The sequence below is a fragment of the Aricia agestis genome, chromosome 1 (assembly GCF_905147365.1).
Source record: "Aricia agestis chromosome 1, ilAriAges1.1, whole genome shotgun sequence".
Classification (NCBI taxonomy): domain Eukaryota; kingdom Metazoa; phylum Arthropoda; class Insecta; order Lepidoptera; family Lycaenidae; genus Aricia; species Aricia agestis.
The window spans coordinates 9,884,744-9,907,131 of NC_056406.1; the positions used below are offsets into that span (position 1 = coordinate 9,884,744).

The 22,388-nt window shown below is 35.0% G+C and overlaps 2 protein-coding genes across 2 annotated transcripts in view; one reads left to right on the forward strand and one right to left on the reverse strand.

The window, feature by feature from the left end:
* Positions 1-22,388, reverse strand: part of LOC121728265 (dipeptidyl aminopeptidase-like protein 6) — a 214,033-nt gene that overhangs the window by 174,406 nt on the left and 17,239 nt on the right. The gene's annotated exons all lie outside the window — the stretch shown is intronic.
* LOC121731577 lies at positions 11,552-19,163 on the forward strand. The gene is made up of 2 exons (XM_042121070.1): positions 11,552-11,618; positions 18,751-19,163. Exons 1-2 carry the CDS (start codon positions 11,552-11,554, stop codon positions 19,161-19,163), a joined length of 480 nt encoding a protein of 159 aa, XP_041977004.1.

The following is a 22,388-nucleotide window of genomic DNA, read 5'->3' on the forward strand; positions in this document are numbered from 1 at the left end:
ATATAGCCGTACATATGCTCGTAAAAAAGTAGCCTATATCAATCCCTAATATCTGCTCTCTACTCTATATCTGTGGCCAATATCATAAATATTGGTCCCGTAGTTTGTAAAATAAGCGCGTTCAAACAACTCTTCAGCTGTATATTATAAGTATAGAAAATAGATACGACAAAGCATAATGAGCAAGCAGGTAGGTAAAGTTGGTAATTTTTTTTATGAAATAAGGGGGCAAACGAGCAAACGGGTCACCTGATGGAAAGCAACTACCGTCGCCCATGGACACTCGCAACATCAGAAGAGCTGCAGGTGCGTTGCCGAATCATCATCTCACCAATCTAAAACGGCTCTATTTGAATAATTTTACTACGAAATTAAAATAACTCCATTGTATATCATAGCCATTAATTAAGTTAAAGACCAGGTTAATAATCACTATGTATTTACTTTTATAAACATTCTGAAACACTTTGTCGAAATATATTTTAATTTGTTAAGTTAATTCATGATAGGCTAATATTGTTTCAGCGTAATGAAACATGGGGATTGAGGTCTCTATATTTGAGCAAAACCACTTCTTATTTTTTGTTTCGGTGTAATTTATTCTTGATAGCTTACTGCGTCACGCATCAAGGTACACATGTTTCCTTGAAACGCCAAGGGCCGATATTAACACATTTTTAAACGGCCGTTAAGATCTAGTTGATCTTTCGTTCACCGGTAATTATGCTATAGGTAGCAGTAGCCATACCTCGACGTCAATCTTCTTTAGCTGCTTAGCATAGCAAAAGAGAATAGAAATATCTTATACTAGTGCTACTATACTGATAAAGTGATAACCAATGATTATTAATTAATATTTCTATATTTTATTTCTAATGATATTAGCATCAAGTGAATAAAGCTACCGTTTGCTAATAAAATATTGGTTTCTGGTCTTCTGTGATAAAATAATTAAAAAATATCTCAAATGAACGATTGAAGATAGATTCTAGGTTTAATTCTAATAAATAATAACTAGCTATTTGACCGAGCTTTGCTCGATATTTGATAAAACACGAATAAAATGATATTTTCTAAAAATGATTCTAAGCTAGATCGATTTATCGCCCCCGCAACCCCCTATATACTGAATTTCATGAAAATCGTTGATATAAGATTATATAAGACGAGCTTTTGCCCGCGGCTTCGCTCGCGTTAAGAATTATTATTATGTACAAACTTTCTTCCCCTATTTGAACCCCTTGGGGTTGGAATTTATCAAAATCCTTTCTTAGCGGATGCCTACGTCATAACATCTACCTGCATGCCAAATTTCAGCCCGATCCATCCAGTGGTTTGGGCTGTGCGTTGATAGATCACTATGTCAATCAGTCAGTCACCTTTGAGTTATTTAAGTTATATAAGATTATTAATAATAAAGCCGCGTTTTCACTAGGGGACATGTTGCGGAGACAAGTCGTCCGACATTTACGTAGTTTGTCCCTGCAACTTAGTTCCTCGACATTATGACTTGTTCACACTAGTCAGTCAATTATAATTACCGTAATATATTGTAATCATCGTATAATACACCTTACGTTAAGAAATCAAATTAAAACCGTCGATATATTTCTTCGGCACGACTTGACCTAAAACATCGGTATAGCTCGGCCTAAGTGGGACGAATAAGTAGAGTATTGAGTACGAAATAAATAGCTCATGATAAATTAAACCCCAGGGGGACTCGTACAAAAATCCCGCAGTGCGACGCTGTTTACTCCGCCATTATTTCAACAGGCCTCAAAAGCGCGCTTTTTGAAAGCACTGCTTTGAGAAATAATATTTAACGATGGAAAGTTTTTTCGGATTTTCAACGCAATGAAATCAGTTGCTACACTTTTGAATATTTTCTATGTTTTTTTAAATATTTCCTGTATCGTAATTTGAGCCGAAAAATGTCGAAGCTTACGTTTTCTTATACAACGAAAAAGACTTTATACGGTCTAACGCGTTACCCAGATACATTCCATGAGTTTGACAGAATGTGTGTAAATCTTATGTCAAAATCGTTATTAAATAAAAGTTAAGTAAATTGTTTTTTTTTTAATGAAATAAGGGGGCAAACGAGCAAACGGGTCACCTGATGGAAAGCAACTTCCGTCGCCCATGGACACTCGCAGCATCAGAAGAGCTGCAGGTGCGTTGCCGGCCTTTTAAGAGAGAATATGGTAATAGGGGAGGGTAGGGATGGGAAGGGAGGGAATAGGGGAGGGTAGGGAAGGGAATAGGGGAGGGTAGGGAAGGGATTAGGGTAGGGATTGGGCCTCCGGTAAACTCATTCACTCGGCGAAACACAGCGCAAGCGCTGTTTCACGCCGGTTTTCTGTGAGAACGTGGTATTTCTCCGGTCGAGCCGGCCCATTCGTGCCGAAGTATGGCTCTTCCACGTATAAAATGTGTATGTTGTATGGGAGTCCACTTAAATATTCATTTTCTTTGATTTTTAGTATTTGTTATAGCGGCAACTGACATACGAGTGCACAATCTGAGAAAATTTCAGAAGTCTATCTATAGCTTTTTTGAGATGCAATCTGAAGATATACAGATAGACAGACGGACAGACATCGAAGTCTCAGTAATATAGAGTTCCCAGAGTCCCGTTCTTACCCAAAGGGTAAGAACGGGACTCTGGGAACCATAAAAGCAGTGTTAATGCTGAAAGTGTGATAGTCATAAGCTTATTCTTTCAAAAGGCTCTTATCCTTTAGGCCCTCTTCCTAAGATGAGGCGTCATGATTATAATAGCAATCATTAATCTTGCCAGACATCAGAACAAAAGGAATGTGAATATGATTTATCATATACACACTACTACTAGCTATCCCTACTAATTCCTACTTCAATAAATAAGTGTGTATATCTGTCTGTCTTATCATGATTAATCCACTAAATTGGCAATAAAAAATTTGTTAGGAATGTCTTAAATTTTTTTTAACTCGAAAAATTGTAAAGAATTCCAGGTTGAGGTGTATACCAAAAATTCCATATTTTAGAAAATTCAAACACATTGAAATTTCTAAAATATGCCCACGACGATAATAAAATTTATTACTAATAATACGTATTCATAATATAAATCAACCCCGGACGCGCCCGAGATAAGTAGGTATGGCGTCTTGAATATAAAACAGTCGGAAACGAAGAAACGAAGATTTTATTAGCAACAATGGAAGTAAAATATGATACTCCAGTTCGAGCCAAGTTTTTTCAACTTCTTTAATTTTTTAATCCCTGTAAACTGACTGCAGTGTAACAAGATTAAAAATGTTGCTGTTAAAATAACGTAAAATATCTTAAGCGTTTTGCACTGATTAACGAAGAGATACAATATTAATCTAGATTATATGAAAAGTTTCATGATCGGTACGGCAAATAAGACGAATTTAATGTAACTCTCATCTAGATACCTATCCACGTGATGGCATAATTGAGCCATAATGATTGCAAACTGTCTTTGACATGTGCAATAAACGCCAATCATAGGTAACCGTAGGCTAATATTAAATTGTACGAAATCATTAATTGGTCCCATTATGGGCTAACCGCTAAAGTGAAAAGATTTCAGATCATGTTTTCTCGGTCTCATATTATAATGCACTAGCTGTTTGACCGAGCTTTGCTCGGTATCCGATGAAAATGACATTTTCTAAAAATGATTCCTAGCTAGATCGATTTATCGCCCCCGAAACCCCCTATATACTAAATTTCATGAAAATCGTTGGAGCCGATTCCGAGATTCCAATTATATATTATATGTATATACAAGAATTGCTCGTTTAAAGATATAAGATTGATAAATACCATTTGTTTCAATACTTATAATATGTTCTAAAAAGTATATTTACAATATACCTACATAACTTAGGGCCTGTTTCACCGCTTCCTGATAAGTGCCGAATAAGCTATCCACCACTTTACTTGACAGATAAAGTATGGAGAATCTGTCAAAAAAGTTGTGAATAGCCAATTCGCCACTTTATCAGAAAGTGGTGAAACAGGCCCTCACTCTAATAGCAACAACATTGTTAAATTGTAAAATACTACGCCTGATTACAGCTATACATCATGAGATAAATCCGCTTAGCAGAAGTTGGGGTTCTTACCTCATTTAAACTTTATTTTTATAAAGAACAGGTGAGGTTTTACGTATTAAATTATGCTTTCAACAGGTAGCGAAATTCTTAAAATTATTCAAACACATTTAGCTCATATTTGTACATTATCTTAAAATGCGCGTGTGTTTTGTTTTAAAACATAAATTTCGATTGGAATTTTCGAATTAAAATGTCGGTGGTGAACGAAAATTAATATGAAAATACTTCCATATTTTGTCTTAATATTTAAATAAAATATTCGCATTTGAAATAAAACGGATTCCTTAGATTTCTTGTTGAAATTTTGTCTAGTTTGCGATGCCGGATGCATTGTAAATTCGGAACAAAGCTGACTTACAAAAGTTCAAGCTAAATCCCAGGATTTTGGGAAATGTTCAAACCGCCACCTCCGGGTTTGACTAGCATATGATTGTGTTTAGCTCAAGTTTAGCTTTTGCTGGAATTGCATTTTCTCGTACTTTGTATAATTTCGGTTGCTTTAAAATCTTATGCTCGAAATGATGCTTAGCATAATATTATCCCTCTTGGCTTTTATGGGTTCAGTAGATGTTGAGCGTATTTGTTTGCTTAAAATAAGGAAGCAAAGATTTTTCTGAAATAAAACTGAGTAATTTATGTCTTTCGCGACACTTCATATTTTTCAACAAATATAATATAGAAATAAGCCGGGTTTTCCTTCCTGACGCTATAAATCCTGAACGCACGAACCGATTTCCACGGTTTTGCATTGAAAGGTCTCGGGCTCCGTAAGGTCTATAGAAAAAAAATATATCTGAAAAAACTTCAAGAGAAAAGCAGAAAAACAGGGAAAACAATTTTATGACAAAACAACGTTTGCCGGGACAGCTAGTCAAATATAATATTATCATCATAATCAGTTCTGCAGCACATGAAGATAAACGATAGCAGACACTTTCTCGCTTTATAACCGACTTCCAAAAAGGAGGAGGTTATTTAAACACTAGCATGGATATTATATAGTTATATTATACATTTTATCATTCAAAGCGTTTCATTATTTACACATATTATCATTTGGCGATCCTGGCGCGCCGCACGTGACTTGACCCTTTTGGGCCCAAAATAAAAAGGATTTAGCCCCTAACATAAAAATGTGTCATAATTTTGACCGCAATCTATCTCATCCGCAGCGACGCGAATTCCCTTTTCAGTGCCGCATATATTATGACATATTATGTCACATATATGTCAAAAAGTTACGGAGATAATATTACCACATGACCGCAGATATTTTATACTGGGCCCTAACCTGTAACCCACGACTTCACCCTGAGTCAGATAAGGATTTAAATGACATGAAAAATAAAGGCTATTTATCAACTGAGTACTGACCACTTTTCTAGCAGAATATTTTTTATTTTTTAGGGGATATTTTAATGCTAATGTTAATTCGCTACAGCAATATAAATACAGCAGTTCATATATTGTGTTTTAAAATTCGTAGTTTCAGACTAACTAGGTTTAATTTTCTCTTTAAGAGGGCCACTAACCTAAAAAATCAAACATCGTCCTTCTCTTCACACTCACGCCCGTCTTTCATATTATGCCACTAGGTGAAAAAGGACGACGCGGAATCAAAGCCAAGTTAGTTTTTTCTTAATAACTCGATAAATGTCTCAATAATAGAATTTTATACAATGTGTTAAAATATTAATGGCAATATAAATAATATAATAAATGTAATGGCAATATAATATGAAATATCCGTGAAAATTAGATGCACTTTTGTGATTTTTTTCTATCGAGAAAAGATATCGTGTTTTCGCTCAAATGAAATATAATGTTGTATCTATTTTTAGAAAATGAAACAATTCGTGGCTTATTTTCAAGTATAAAAATGAAATATAAAATCGACAATTTTGGGTTAGTCGCCCCCTTAAATAATCGTTTTAATTTCACAAATATACGCGACACGAAAAAGTCAAATTTACTGGCACGGCGCTTGTAAAATACTACCTCAACTCGTGAAATATGGTTTTGTTGTAAAATGTAATAAAGTCACGAGTTGTAAATATGAAATAAATTGTACGTTGAGGGAAATTGGAGTCATAAACGTATAATATCGTGATTGTTATGTTTTGATGTCATGGGGCTTTAACTGCTTTTGTAAAACTCTCGTAGTAATTTCATTTTTTTTTTTAATGAAATAAGGGGGCAAACGAGCAAACGGGTCACCTGATCGAAAGCAACTTCCGTCGCCCATGGACACTCGCAGCATCAGAAGAGCTGCAAGTGCGTTGCCGGCCTTTTAAGAGGAAATAGGGTAATAGGGGAGGGTAGGGAAGGGAAGGGAATAGTTGAGGGTAGGGAAGGGAATAGGGTAGGGGTTAGGGGATTGGGCCTCCGGTAAACTCACTCACTCGGCGAAACACAACGCAAGCGCTGTTTCACGCCGGTTTTCTGTGAGAACGTGGTATTTATCCGGTTGAGCCGGCCCATTCGTGCCGAAGCATGGCTCTCCCACGTATCAATTTTAATAATCTCTCCCACGTAAAATTTTAATAAGCGTTTAGCTTAAAAAATATTTATACATGTAGATTGAGTAGTATGGTATACAGTATACTCCATAATATTATGACGTATTTCTATGCTTTTTGATCTCATTATACAATTTCACCAAGTCTAAGATTTCAACTTTACCGATTGCACATCATTTGTGTAAGTAAGTACATGAAAATATTGCTCCCACTATTATCCAGCACTCACCTGATTTTCACTTTAAAATTCAGAGCAAACACTAACTACAGTAAACACTAACAACAACACGGCACTCTGGATAAACCTGTAAGTCCTGGCAGCCGGGATTCCACTAGAGCTGGTAACACAAACATTATATGAACAAAGAGTTTAGCGATCGCGAATTTACAGTTTGTGTATATTGGAAAATGTTTCTGAATCTCAGTCAAATAGCTTGTATGTTATTTTGATTTTAACAATACTTAACAAATAGCAATATTATATCATGTTTGTTGTATTGGAGCCCTTTAGTTGGCCCATCATCGCTTTTTGCTTTATCCCTGTAAACTCTATAAAATTGTATGTTAAATACCATGACAATTATTTATACTAATATTTCATACTAATTATACTTCATATCATACTAATATTATAAATGCGAAAGTGTGTCTGTCTATCTATCTGTTACCAGTTCTTCACGCCCGAACCACTGAACCGATTTTTATAAAATTTCGTATGGAGATTTAATATTTGATTGTTCGAGTCACGGAAAAGGACATAACTATACATTTTATTCCGGAAAAATGTACGGTTCCCGCGCGATAAAGGAATTTTGGCGCAACGGAGTTGCAGGCGGCCTCTAGTTAAGATGACGCCCGCAACTCCGTTGCACTCATAAATTAAAAGATTTAAGCTGGAAATTTATTAGTTGAGGATTAAATCTGTTCGGTCATAACTGTCATAAGCCATTCTGCTCCGGATATTGGCCGCCGGTTGCCGGAAGCCGCGGTCGAGGCCTCTTATCGCCTATAATTCGTAATTTGCGTAATTTTACTACCTTGTTAATGTCAGAAGCTTCTTTGTACCTTTGCCAAGGACCCTAGACGCGTTATGTTATCGATGTCTTTGGACTTAAAACTAATTGTTTGATGTTCGTTTTTTAACGGACATTGGATCACTGCATTTCCACCGCTGTAATTCCTGAAAGTTATGACAGCGGTTACTAACCATGAAAACCCTTTGTTATTATGATCTTGGGGAACCTGTAAGATAATTTTATGCCAATACTTTTTATAACAAACGACAATATAATGAGTTATATTTTGAACAAAATATTATCGCGATAAAGAAAAATTATTTGACAGAATCAGCTTTTTCTTGGCAGTCGGGTAAAACTCCCTTGGCAACGTGAATTCGCATCAGAAGTTTTGAAAATCTTCCCTTATAAGACGTCTATTTTCTGTAGATAAAGTGAAGTAGGTGAGACGAACAATACCGTATAACTTTTACGCATTTTCAATACCTTCTGATAAAATGCCTCCGGGCTTTGTTAGATCGTCAAAATTTCTCTATCATCGAGGTCACTCGAACATTTATCGGAATTTCAAGTTACTACCTTTTGTACCTTTTTATTTTATGTAGGTATTTTTCTTTCATTTTTTTCTGTATTAATTATTTGAGCGTTGTTAAAATAAGTACAAATCAATATTGACCCCTTATACGTGAATGATCTTGATTTTTCTGCAACAAACTGTTTTTTTTTAATTAAATATTAACATTGAGCCATAAAAGAATAATGGTACATAATATACCTTAAACCATCTATCCCCAAGCGACAGCCGGCTGGCGCATAACAATTGAAAATCTATTATGTTTGCGATACCCACGATGGAGGTGCTAATGATTGTGCTTTCTAAATTGATTGCTATAAAATACATTTTACGTACTTACGGTATATATCAGGAGGTGCTAATGATTGTGCTTTCTAAATTGATTGCTATAAAATACATTTTACGTACTTACGGTATATATCAGGAGGTGCTAATGATTGTGCTTTCTAAATTGATTGCTATAAAATATATTTTACGTACTTACGGTATATATCAGCAGGAGCAGGTATAGCAATTATTATTTTAGTCCAGCAGTTGCGAGAGGTGCTCTAAATTATTGTTACATTGTCTGCTGTCATAAAATCGTAAAGTTTGCAGAACCTTGATCCCCCAGGAACAGTTAGGCGAGAATTCTCTTTCCCGAGTTTATTCTTCACTATATTCTTGCTTTAAGAAAGCTAAAAATAAAAGACGACGAAACAAAATTATGTTCTTCACTAAAAATACATTGTATTACGAATAAATGTTGTAGAATAATAAAGTGAGTTATAGTATCTACTCGTACAGTGTTATGAGTTATGACGATTGACAGACGATAGAATCAGCTGTATGAAACGAGGCAACTGCATACTTTTACAAATGACAGGTATATTCTGTGACAAATACCACAATTGATGTAGATACAAACATAATATAAAATATTGTAAGCGTTTGGGTGTCTATTTTTGACCGACTTCCAAAAAGGAGGAGGTTCTATGTTTGGCTGTGGATATTTTATTGCAATTTGAATGCCGTATTTATTGTTATATAATGCTTTTTAGAATTTAAGAAAATAGTACCTTTTAACCCTCGCCGCATCAGTTGGTAACGCACATTATACGAGATAGAATTCCCAAGCAACGTTACTGTCTATTAAACAGTGTTTGAAGTTGGAAACTTGGAACCAACGTATCTAGTTTAGTTACTGTTATAATTTTGAATAATATTATTATACATAATATTATGTTGTGTCATCAACTAAAGCCAAATTTCGTCGATAAACGATAAACGAATTCAATTCATTCATACGCATAACCTGATTTTTATATAACTAAAATTATTTAGCAATCAATTGATAAATATATTATACAAAGTTATCTTTTCTTTTTAATAATAATCGGCTAAGTGCGACTTGAACACGCGCACGAAGGGTTCCGTACCATTATATTGTTATAATATAATTATGTATAAAGAAAAAAATTGGCCAAAAATTGTGTCTTGTATGGGAAACCCACTTGAATTTTTATTTTATTTTAATATTATTAATTATTACTTATTAAAGTAGATATAATATATTTAAGGCCTTTGTGAAAATATCAAGTGCCTACCTTTTATCATTTTTGATATCAAGCAAAAAAGGCCAAAAAATCACATTTGTTGTATGGGAGCCTTCCTTAAATATTAATTTTATTTTGTTTTTAGTATTTGTCGTTATAGCGACAACAGATATACATAATCTATTAAAATTTCAGAAGTCTAGCTATAGCGGTTCTTGAGATATAGACTGGAGATAGACAGACGGACAGACGAATAGTCAACGAAGTCTTAGTAATAGGGACCCGTTTTTACCCTTTGGGTACGGAAACCTAAAAAAAACAACGAATAATAGCATACACGTATTATATAGACGTAATATCGATACGAAAAGAAAACAAAAACTCTTTGGTAAACTGGATACATTTCATAAAATTTTAAAATATTCTTCTATTTTTGAAAATGTATGAAATAAATTTCAGAATTTTGTCGAGAATAACTAGTCTCAAACCTTTATTTAGCTCTTATTCCGGATCTCAATAACACCGTTAAAACGTTAAATTATTTTATAGTTATTATATTTCACATTTCAGTTGACATTTATTTTAAAAATTAGCGCGACGAAATAATGAACAGGCACTATAGGCACTAGGCAGTTAGGGGCTTTAAATTCAATTAACAATCAGTAAATTAAATTCGTGCAGGCAATTTGTTTTTGACAGGTGTGTAAATTTGCGATAGGTGTGTCTGTGTAGAGTTGTGAGTTGAGCGAGATCCACGACACTATGTCTATGGTAATATGTATTATTTAAAACCTGCCCCTGTAGCATGGTCACATTAGAAATGCCAAAGGAAAGAAACACTGTGGAGATAAACTGAAGGTATCGTTCCGAATTCCGATATTTACCGCGGCTCACCGCGTCCGACAAAACATCAAATAAAATGCTACTTTATAACATAGACTTTAGTCTAAAAATTAAAATAAAATCCTACTTTATGACAACGACTATAGGTATAATAGTAGTTTTCATAAAGTGGCATTTCATTTTAATCTTCGTCCATAGATATTATTACTATTACGTATATTTATTTCTCTATGCTATTACTATTATCTTTGTCGGTCGCGGTTAGCCACGGTAAAGACACGTAAAGATCGGAACGGTAACTTTAGTTTATCTCCACAGTGTTTCTTTTCTTTCGCATTTCTACAGTAGCCATGCTAAAGTGGCTCGCATGCTATGGGGTACGTCGTACAGGAACTATTTAAATATTATAATGTGGCAGCAAAATATGTCCAGTAAAAAATGCAGCACAAGTAGGCAGCACTTTATTTGTATACGAAAACGTGCTGAGATTGTAGGTGACAGTATAATATAATGTCAGGTAAAATATATTCGAGTGCCTACTCGTACAAGTTTCGAACGTGCGACTTGAAGACGTGAGTGAATGAACCAAATAACTAATACTCACTTTTCCCCTTATAATTTAAACAAACCTTATAACTTACCTACTTCATCATCTAGGTAATATATCTGGCTATACAAAAAATTCACATTTTTTGATTAGGTACAACAAATCATTCAAATCATCAATTTTCCCGGCCAGAAAGCCTCCATTTATGCAAAAGCTTCATTCACTAACGTCTTAAATTGTTGTGCCTATAAACCTTTGTTCCCTTTAATATTATGACGTCATTTTAAATATTCTGTCGTATTTTTTATCTGCAACCGCATGTGCTAATAAATTTTAATACTTGCATAAAAAAATTAAGCAATAAAGTGGGTATCGGTGTGAAGAATGTCTGGACAAAGAACGGAGCTGGCGGATGTCAGAGGATCGCTGAAAGCCTGGACCTCCGCCAACCGCAAACACGGATAATGTTCTAATAAAATTTCTAGAAAATTCTCAAATTTAATTTTAAGTTTTCGCTTATTAGAAAGCGAGGAATGTTTAATAAATATCAACATCGCTTTTCACTTTATTTGCTTTTGAAGCTAGCGAAAAGTTCTATTTGATAATGAGTTTCTTTATTGGAACGAAATATTTTTCTTGCTTTTGCTTTTTATTGTATTTTGTTTTGTTACTGATATTTTGAGGTCACTTTAATAATTCAATATTTTTGTTTAATGAATATCAATATATTTATCATTATTTAATATAATTTACCCAAAAATATATCAGGTTATCAATTAAAAATATTCCCAATAAAACGTGTGATAAAACTGGTATTTCCATTCTTTTATTTACACAACAATTTTAAAATCGATTCAGTTGAACAAACATGGGGAGGAAACAGACAAACTATTACTATATAAATAATAGTATTATAAATGAAATAAGTTTCTCATGAATAGTTTACTAACGCGAATATAACCAAATCATATAGCCGCGGAAATGTTTACTTCACCCACTTTATATTCAAATTGGACCCAGGCATTGGCATATTGAGGTGGAACGGACGACAAAATGAATAAATTCAGCCAAAATGAAGTGACGATGCTGCCGCTAATATTGAAAAAGTCATGAATCGATTTATATTAAACGTAACGAAATGTTTGGTGAAGCCGATATTGAATATTTAAAAAAATCGGCCAAGCGCGAGTCGGACTCGCGTACGAAGGGTTCCGTACCGATGTAGAACAAAAATAGGCTAATATATGTGTTTTTTGTATGGGATCCTTAAACTTTTATTTTATCTTAATATTAATATTAAAGTACACATTATTATAACAAAAGAATATATTATGAAAAATTCAAGCCTACGCCTAAAAATTCTTGCCATTATTGATATAGATCGAAAAAGGCCGAAAAAATCACGTTGTAAGGGATATCCCTTCAATATTAATTTTATCTTGTTTTCATTATTCGTGTTTGTGTTTGTTGTATAGCGGCAACAGATTTACATAATCTGTGAAAATTTCAGAAGTCTAGCTATAGCGGTTCTTGAGATACAGCCTGGAGACAGACAGACGGACAGACAACGAAGTCTTAGTAATAGGGTCCCGTTTTTACCCTTTGGGTACGAACCCTAAAATAGACTTGTGAAGTCAAAAATCGTCAGTCGATCGTCAAAAAATATTCATCCATATTTTCATACTAATTTATTATTTTTAATACAAAAGTGTGTCTGCTACGAATAATAATAGTTTTTATTATTCGTAGTGTGTCTGCCTGTTACCTCTTTACAGCTTAAATTTTAACCATTGAACCGATTTAGTTGAAACTTTCTATGTATTTTTAATTCCCGGGAAATGACAAAGAATATTGTTATCACGAAAAAGGTACGGTTTCCGCGCCCTTGACTAACTTAGGCCGAGTGAACTTTTGCCAACACCTAGTAACGTCATTATTCCAAAAATATGCATAAAATCTACCTTCATATCCATGCCTATAAACTTTGCAATACGAAACCATAAACAAGCAAATATTGAAGTAAATAAAGTGAATCGTGCTGAAGGAAGTTTAATTTAAAGTTGTGGAAGATATTGTTGGATATTGCTGATTTCGATTATACTCGTTATTTATGATTCCCTGGAGATATTATGCAAGTTTGTTTAATTTTAAGCTATTGTATGGCTTTTATCACGGGTTATCAGCGCGGCATCGCAATCAAGATATTCCGTAACGAAAATAAACCTAACACCCTCCACTCCGACCGACAGAGGTGCGGCATTGAAAGCCGTCTAACGTCGTTTCAGTTCGGCAGACTTCGGCACGGTGTTTTTGTGCGTGCGACTAGATATTGTAGGCGTGTAGAGTAGCTTACCGTTTTTTAGTGCTGAATGCATAAAGAGATTCGTTATAGTTCATTTCTAGCAAGGTTATACTAAGACGCTCTAATATGAATCCCATTTGAATGAAAAGAAAGTTCTATAAGGCATTAAATAACTGATATTAGGTTAAAATCAAGGAATTATTTCATAGTGAAACTTAGATAAAGCTCTATTTACAATATAAAATAATTATATCCATACTAATATTATAAATGCGAAAGTGTGTCTGTCTGTCAGTCTGTCTGTTACCTCTTCACGCCTAAACCGCTGAAACGATTCTGCTGAAGTTTGGCATAGAGATACTTTAAGTCCCGGGAAAGGACATAGGATACTTTTTGTTTCGAAAAAATGTCCGGATCCCGCGCGATAAACGAGTTTTGGGCATCACCTAGTAATTAATAATTATTAAACAAGTATTTCTCGTTGTTGTACCTTATTTTAAATATTATATTATGGGCAATTATACATAAACAATTGAAATAATATTGTAGGAAAATTATAGTACAGCTTAAAGCTAGTGTGTTATTATTATAAGGTAAAAGTTGTAAAACTCGAATATTTTGGTTAAATTGTTAGTTATAGACAACACTAGCTGTTGCCCGCGACTTCATCCGCGTCAGCAAAATGTGATAACAAAGATAATTAAAAAGAGAAAAGAATCCCCTTTTTAAGGTTCCTTTATAAAAAAGTTAAATATATCCTCGTCCTTTTTGGAAGTCGGTTAAAAATTTGCCTAAGTTACACCTTACCACATCAGCTATCTACCAAAAAAGTCCCGGCAAAATAGCTCCAGCCATTTCAGAGATTAGCTGAAACAAACAGACAGACAGACAGACATACAGACAAAAATTGTAAAAAAAATTGTTTTGGTGTATATATCGTATATAGGTATAGGTATATAGGGTTATGTATGTAGTAAAAAACGGTTCTTTCAATATTACAAACAGACACTCCAATTTTATTTATATGTATGTATGTATGTGGGCGTGTTACGAATGTTTTGTTGTAATGACAGATGTTTTGTAGAAATTGGGACAGTCAAATATTAAAATATATAGAAGAGAAGGTAGAATATAATATTAAAATACATAATATTATATTGTTTATAAATAACAAAAAGTACAGCAATGTCATGTTATAAATATCAATAATTCAATAATTCAAAACAACCACGTCATTCATCAGTCTGTTCACTTCCAAGATTTATATTAAGCCATGTCTTGTATAATTATATATAATTATATAAGTCTATCGTTCTAGTTATTCATCAATTTTTAATATTTCAGAAATTCAAGAGAAATTTTACTTGAAAAATAAAACATCTAAGATGTACACCGTACACAAAAACGTAATAATTATAAGTTGAATAAATTATGTGCTTTTGTTAAAGTTAATGTAACAGAGGAAACATTTTAATTGTATTGAGCAATAAACTAATAAAAAGATAATGTTAGAAAAATTTAAACGAATTCCTGTTATATTATTATGTGCCTGGAGGGCTTGCGTCGAGTAGAGCGTTTACATTTTAGCACAAGTTTGGAAAAATCCTGTGTATTCATTAATATATTTTTTTTGTTTTAACAGAATAAAAATGCTCAAGATAGAAGCTCCAGTCCTACTAGAAAGTTAAATATAAAAGTTAAACATAAAATTTGTGATCGAAAGTGATACGATTTTTGTCTTTTGAAAGTAATAAAATGCCACGTCATATACTTATTACGTTTTCATTGGACTGTGAGAAACAAAGTACAATCTGTGTTGACTCTTAACTTTTTCATAAAACTCAGCGTCATTCAGGCTGCGGTATTTTTTTGTTTCAGTACAGTTGTCAAAGGCATACCTTATTTTTCCATTTGAATGAAACAACACGTCAGCATTATTATTTCCACTTCGTCGTTTTTAGGGTTCCATACCCAAAGGGTAAAAACGGGACCCTATTACTAAGACTTCGATGTCTGTCTGTCCGTCTGTCTGTCTCCAGGGTATAACTCAAGAACGGCTATAGCTAGATTTTAGAAATTTTTACAGATTGTGTATATCTGTTGCCGCTTAACAACAAAATAAAAATGATATTTAAGGGGGGCTCTCATACAAGAAACGTGATTTTTTTGGCCTTTTTTGCTCGTAATCAATAACGGTAACAGCTAGAGAACTTGAAATGTTCACAGAATACTCAGTTATATTTATACTTTAATAATTAATAATGAAATTTAAATGAAATAACTAACTAATAACCATACAACACAATTTTTACCTATTTTTGCTCTATAATGGTACGGAATCCTTCGTGCGCGAGTCCAACTCGCACTTGGCCGATTTTTATGAATATTTAAAAAAAACAATCATAATTCATGTTGTTTTCTTCATATAATTAAATTTAAGAAAGATGTTTTGTTTATTAGTAAATCGTAATATCCGTATGGAACCTACGGATATTACGATTTACTAATAATATATAAAATAGTAGTCAACAAGGAACCCTTATAGTTTCGGTCTGTCCGTCCGTCTGTCCATCTGTCTGTCTATTTGCCTGTCTGTCTGTCTGTCCGTCAAAGCTGTAATTCGGCATAAATACACATTTTAATGATGCCGACAAAATGGTACCTACAATCTTAAAAAAGTATATTTTTATGGCACCTCCCCTACACATCAATTGGGGATGATTTTTTTTCACGTGCACCCCACCGTGTGAGGTGTCGTTGGATAGGTTTTTAAAAAATATTATGAGTATATAGACCATTTTCCGATTTAGGAGTCCATTTGAGAAAAATGAAGCTTCAAAGCGGAAAAAAACGTTAAGAGTCCAGTGTCCCCCCCTTCTACCAGCTAAACTGTTAATGCTTCTAGAAATGTGAAAAAATTCACCGAAGTGAGATTTTCAAAAACTAGCGGTACTACAGAACCCTATATTGCGCGTGGCCCGACATGCACTTGGCCGGTTTAATTTCAAAGTATAATTGAGCATGATAACAGATCTATGTATATTATTATAAATAAAAATTACTATGTTAAAGCACAAATCAATAGGCGTGATAGTTTTTCCGTAAAATGCACCACATATTGTACAGGTTGTGGGATATACTAGGGCCCGCTTCGCTCTCCCTGATTATTTCATTAATTATCCTTTAAAATACGACATAATTTATCGAAAAATAATAATCGCCTAGCTTATCTGAGATCAGAATATAAACACTTTATCACATAGTTAAGTGCTATTGGCCAGTAGCCAAAATAATAAGAGAGTATTTCTTCAATTTGTACTAATTAGATGTAACATATTTTATTCTATATAGGTTTTTGTCTAGAAGTCCAAATTTGTTTCAAGAAAAACTTGTGACGTAACAAAACGAATATACTATATTGTCATAATATTTCCACGACTGATCATTTTTAGGGTTCCGTCCGTTAGTTTTCAGCACACATCAAAACTTATTGTATTACGTGTTATCACCAGTCAGTCAAGGTGTGACGACACGAGCCCTCACCAAGCTCGGCTTTTAGCTAGGAATATTAAAATAATATAATACAATATTATTTTAATATTCCTTTAATATAAAGATTCAATTAAATCAAATTAAATGTATTCTGTTCATTGTTTGAGTGGTTATTTGAGAGTTGGATAAATATCGAGATTTCAAAAAATAATAGATAGGATTCGTAAAATTTAAAAAGCTCTTGTTTAAATAAAAATATTGGAAAATGTAATCAATGTAATCTGTAGCTTATACAAAATTGAATCAAATTTAAAGAACAATAATGCCTTAGGGACATCGCAGTTTGTGTGATCGAGTCTGCGGCGCACATACAGTCGGCAGGCGCGGCCATGCAGACTGTATGTGCGCCGCAGACTCGATCACACAAAAAGTGTGCCGTCTGCGATCTCCCTTAAGGTCAAGACTGAAAAGATTAAAATATTCATAGATTTGTAGAATTACTTTCCAGTTCTTCTACTCGTAGTTAGCATTTTTATTAGAATACCTATCAGTTGCGGCGATTTGGTTTGCATTTACCCAGCGGGACGTAAAAGATACTTTCGTACTATTACATTAAACCTTATTTTTTGTATTAATTTAAAATTGTCTCTTATTTTAATTGATACGTAAGTTTTCATTGAAATGAATCTGAGATCATAATATCGAAAATCCGTTAACATTTTTGCTTACAAAAAAAGTAATTGAAAAATGTAAAGTACAGGGGCATTATGAACAAAACCTCGATGACGCCCCATTTTTCCCTTTGTCTCGCGATTCTTTTGAAAAACAAAAGACCAATAACGTTATTTGTTATAGAACGTCGTGATAGATTTCACCAAAGTTTTTATTAAAAAATCTAATCAATCTTTGGCGCACGAAAACTCGGAACATTCAAAGTTAAAAAGTTCTTAATTTAACTTTATAACTTTGAATGTTTCTAAGCGCATAGATGAAAACATGCTATGTAGGAAGTGACTTAGGGATTTTCCTGTGATAAACGGATAAGTCTAAACTTTATAAAGCTTAATAAGTTCATTTCAAGCTATTAGACGTAATAATCATAAAGTAATAAAAAAACTAATAAAGTAATTTCAAATCATGGCCTTGATTACCTGTAGTTGAAGAGTGGCTACTTCGCTTCCTTCGGCAATGCAAATATGCAAACTGCAAAGGCTTTCATTTTCCGACAACAAATACAAAATGAAGTGCGCAAACCTTACACTTAGGATTCTTCAGTGTATTTAATAATGCACAGAATAATATACATCAACATAGTCTAAGGGTATTGCCATTGCTATAGCTGTTTTATGGAATACCTATCTCAAAAATTTCAGGAATATTTGAATCACATAAAATAATTCATTTCTAGTTTCAACGACATTAGGACTACGGGACCTACCCCCCTAGACAAGTGGCAAAACGCTAACGCTAGCGCTAACGCTAACGCTACAAAATGTATGGATTTGATATTAGTATTCGCTAGCGAAGCGATGACTTATGTCAAATCGCATACGTTTTGTAGCGTTAGCGCTAGCGTTAGCGTTAGCGTTTTGCCACTTGTCTAGGGGGGCTGGACGCAAGAGCCCTCACCGACGTGTACTGGCGTAGCGCAAAAGTCCGCGCGGGGGGCAGCAACCCCCTTCCGGACGCCGTACGTCGGTGGAGGGACGAAGCCAGAGACAGGGCCCTGGAGTTGTGGGAGGAGCGTCTTTTGGAGCCGCGTGTAAGCGTGGACCTCATATTCGCCCAGTATTCAGAGAGTGGGTGGACCGAAAGAAAGGCGCCCTCTCGTTCCGCCTCACACAGGTGCTGACCGGGCACGGCTGCTTCGGTCGGTACCTGTGCGAGATCGTCGGAAGGGAGGAGACGACGCGGTGCCACCACTGTGACGACGAAAGGGACACGGCCGCGCACACCTTAACCTCTTGGACACGACAACGTGCGGCATTAACGGCCGCCATCGGACCGGACTTATCACTGCCAGCGTTGGTAAGTGCCATGCTGAGCAGTGAGCAAAACTGGAGGGACGTGGAGAAGTTCGCCGAAGAGGTGATCTCCAACAAAGAAGAGGCAGAGCGCGATAGAGAAAGGCGGGCTCTGGACCCTCTTCGACGAAGACGACCAAGGCGACGTGTTATCCGAAATGATAACTTGTCGCCGTAAATGGAGAGCTCAGGGTGGCGGTATGGGGATGCCGTCACTTATTGCACCAAGTCCCCGAGAGGGTCGCGATGCGCAGTGTACTCTTCGCGCATCGCGATGACAGAGAGAGTCGCCTATGCAAGCCCTGAAAGGGCCTCTGTTTGGTGACAGGAGCATAGCGACAGTGCTTCAAAGAGTACGGGCCCGCCATTGATACGTGGGCGGTCGATTGTCGAGCCACGGAGTAGAGCTCACGCGTTCTCGCGACTCGGCAACGGGAAGACGAAGAGTACCGACGGGTTTTAGTGGGTAGGGCTGCGGTCACTTACCATCCATACGGCCGCAGCGAGCCCCACATACTCGTGGGGGAGTCCCCAATTCCCCCGGGATGCGTCAATGCATTTCCCGTCGAAAATGTGAATTGTCTAATAGTATCTAAGCTTCAATAAAAGAACTACAATCAATTTTCAATTGGTCACCTTGTTGTCAACAGACTTCAACCCTCTTCAACCATAAATAAAAGAGTATAATTCGTATGTATAGGCTTGTAACTCAAAAATCTGTCATTTTTCCTAGTGTGTGTGTAATGTTTTATTTGTTAAAAAATGTATGATAAAAGCATAATTTCAAAATAATATTAGCTCGATGGACTCCTTCACCATATAAACTATAATTGTGCAAAATTTCATTCACCTACGTTAACGCATTTTTCGTCAAAAGGGATACCTCCAAAGTTTTTGGCTCACGTATTAAAATAGCCAATATGCCAAGACTATGTTGATGTGTGTAATTGCGATTTGTGTATAATATCACCTATCAGTTACAATGTGGCCTAGCGGCCTATGCATCCATACTAATATTATAAATGCTAAGGTGTGTCTGTCTGTCTGTTTCTCCGTCTGTCTGTCTGTCTGTCTGTCACCTCTTCACGCCCAAACCGTTGAACCGATTTTGCTGAAATTTTGTATGGAGATACATTGAGTCCCGGGAAAGGACATAAGATACATTTTATCCCGGAAAAATTTTGCGTGACGAAACGGGTTATAATGTTTATCAATAAACCTAATTATAATACTGGCATTTGATTAATTATGCAAATATTCATTTTTAATTAATCCAAGAACAATAAAAAAACAAACATAACAAATTTTACAAATTCCCTATTTAATATTCATTAAAATATATTACACTCTAGTTATTATCGTTTCATTATCACAATTCACACAATATGTGAATTATTATGGGTTCCAATTAAAATAATAAATTACGTTAAATTCAGAGTATCCTCATTATTATATTATAAGTTCTACCTATTACTATTAGTTCCATCTCTATCACCTTATAGTTCTATCTCTATCAAATAGGAAAATACCTAAGTATATAATAATAGCTCCCACACCGGTTTCGGTGACGGTGGCCGGTTTCATTGAAACCAGGCCAGCTACGCAGGAGTAATTTTATAGTGCCCAAGTGTGTGCGCAGTACACAAGAGCACTCTCTATTCCTTTACTCTAATAAGCCAGTGGGACGGAAGACCGACACGACTGGCGAGAGATCAGGCGCAGGACCGACTTTTTACATGCCCATCCGACGCATGGATCATCTTACTTGTCAGACAATCAGGTGATCAGCCTGCATTGTCCTAACCAAACTTGGAAATAACATGTTTCCAACGCGGGAATCGAACCCACGACCTCCGAGTCAAGAGCCGCGCCCTATACCACTAGACCACGGAGGCGTTACCTAAGTATATAAGTAATATGATAATATCTTTCTAATATTTTAATCTCGTCACTTTATGGAGTATGATTTTGTAGGAATAAATTAATATGATTTTACTAAAACTTTTGAACCAAAATCTCTGAACCAAATCTATGGAAGATTAAAAATACGCTTTTTAATTTCTTCAAAAGAGTTGTAAGTACCTACATACTACACTGTATAGTTTTTACGTAATTGGTAAAAGCACTAAATATTTCTACCATTACTAAACTCATTAAACTGAATTACCATTGAGATAGATTTTAGTAATTAGTCCATGAGTCTGTAGGTAGAGCTAGGCTTTGCTAATTATGTTCCCGTCATTTATTTCATGGGAAGTGTAAAGGAGTAATTACAAAGATCCCACTGCAGAATCGTTACCTCCATGACATATTATAACGGTCCTAAGACCGTTAAGTCTAAACTTAAGACTTAGGTTAGGTTAGGTTCGGTTAGATTATTTGCTGTCTGCCAAATACAATATGTACTAGCTGTCCCGGAAAACTTTGTTTTGCCATAAAATGATTTTCCCTGTTTTCCTGCTTTTCTCTTGAAGTTTTTTTATGATTTTTTTCTATAGACCTCACGGAGCCCGAGACCTTTCCAACGAATGCGAAACTGTGGAAATCGGTTAGCGTTATGGAGTTATAGCGTCAGGATGGAAAACCCGACTTATTTTTATATATAAGATTATATACCTGTTGCAGCTGTCGCAATATACGGATTAGCTCTGGAAGTAAGTAATAGCATCTAATTACGTTAAGAGAAGAAGAATATAAACCTATAAAAAACATGAAAACGATACGTCTGAGAACAGGTCATTTGAGTCACTCGTATCCAAAAATATCCTCTGTCCCAAATTCTTCTTTGATACTCTCGATAGCCTGAAGTTAGGATACAAAGTGTGACATGGAGTGCTAGGTTTTTCTCGTGATATTTTCAGGACAAAGATGTCAAGAGTCGTCAGTGAAGTCGGCCATTCACTCTCAATTCGACGAGTGCTCTCCGCTCGAGAACGATGATTGCCCCGCATCAGCGTTATACGCATTCAGCTCTCGAGAATTCTTCTCTTTAATTTGTCCACATCGCTGCTCAGATGTAACGTATACGGTCCATAAAAATAAGAAAATAAACAACATAATTACAATAATTAGAATACTTATTTAAAAAAAAAAATGGTTACTTATTAGATATCATGTTGTCATCTAAAATGTGAAACAGACTCTTCGAATGGATATATTAACTTGACGTACAAATATTTTGAAAAAAATGAAAGTTAATTAATTTAGTTTAGTTAAATCTCTATAAAATAGAGTTCAAGGCATCAAAATATGTAAAATACTTGTTATAGCTAAAGTAGATAGTGTAGTGCACCTAACATAATATATTTAATATCCTTAATTTTCAGATGAGTTTCAAAAATAAAACTAAACCAAGAAGATGTAGCAGCTTCGTGCACACCTAACAATTTGACAAAGAAAGTAA

What these genes read in the sequence shown, in the direction of transcription:
- LOC121731577 (XM_042121070.1), top strand. Translation starts at nt 11,552, where the DNA reads ATGTCTGGACAAAGAACGGAGCTGGCGGATGTCAGAGGATCGCTGAAA. An exon ending in AGCCTGGACCTCCGCCAACC is followed by an intron (nt 11,619 to 18,750) that starts GCAAACACGGAT and finishes ATATTCGCCCAG; the next exon opens with TATTCAGAGAGTGGGTGGAC.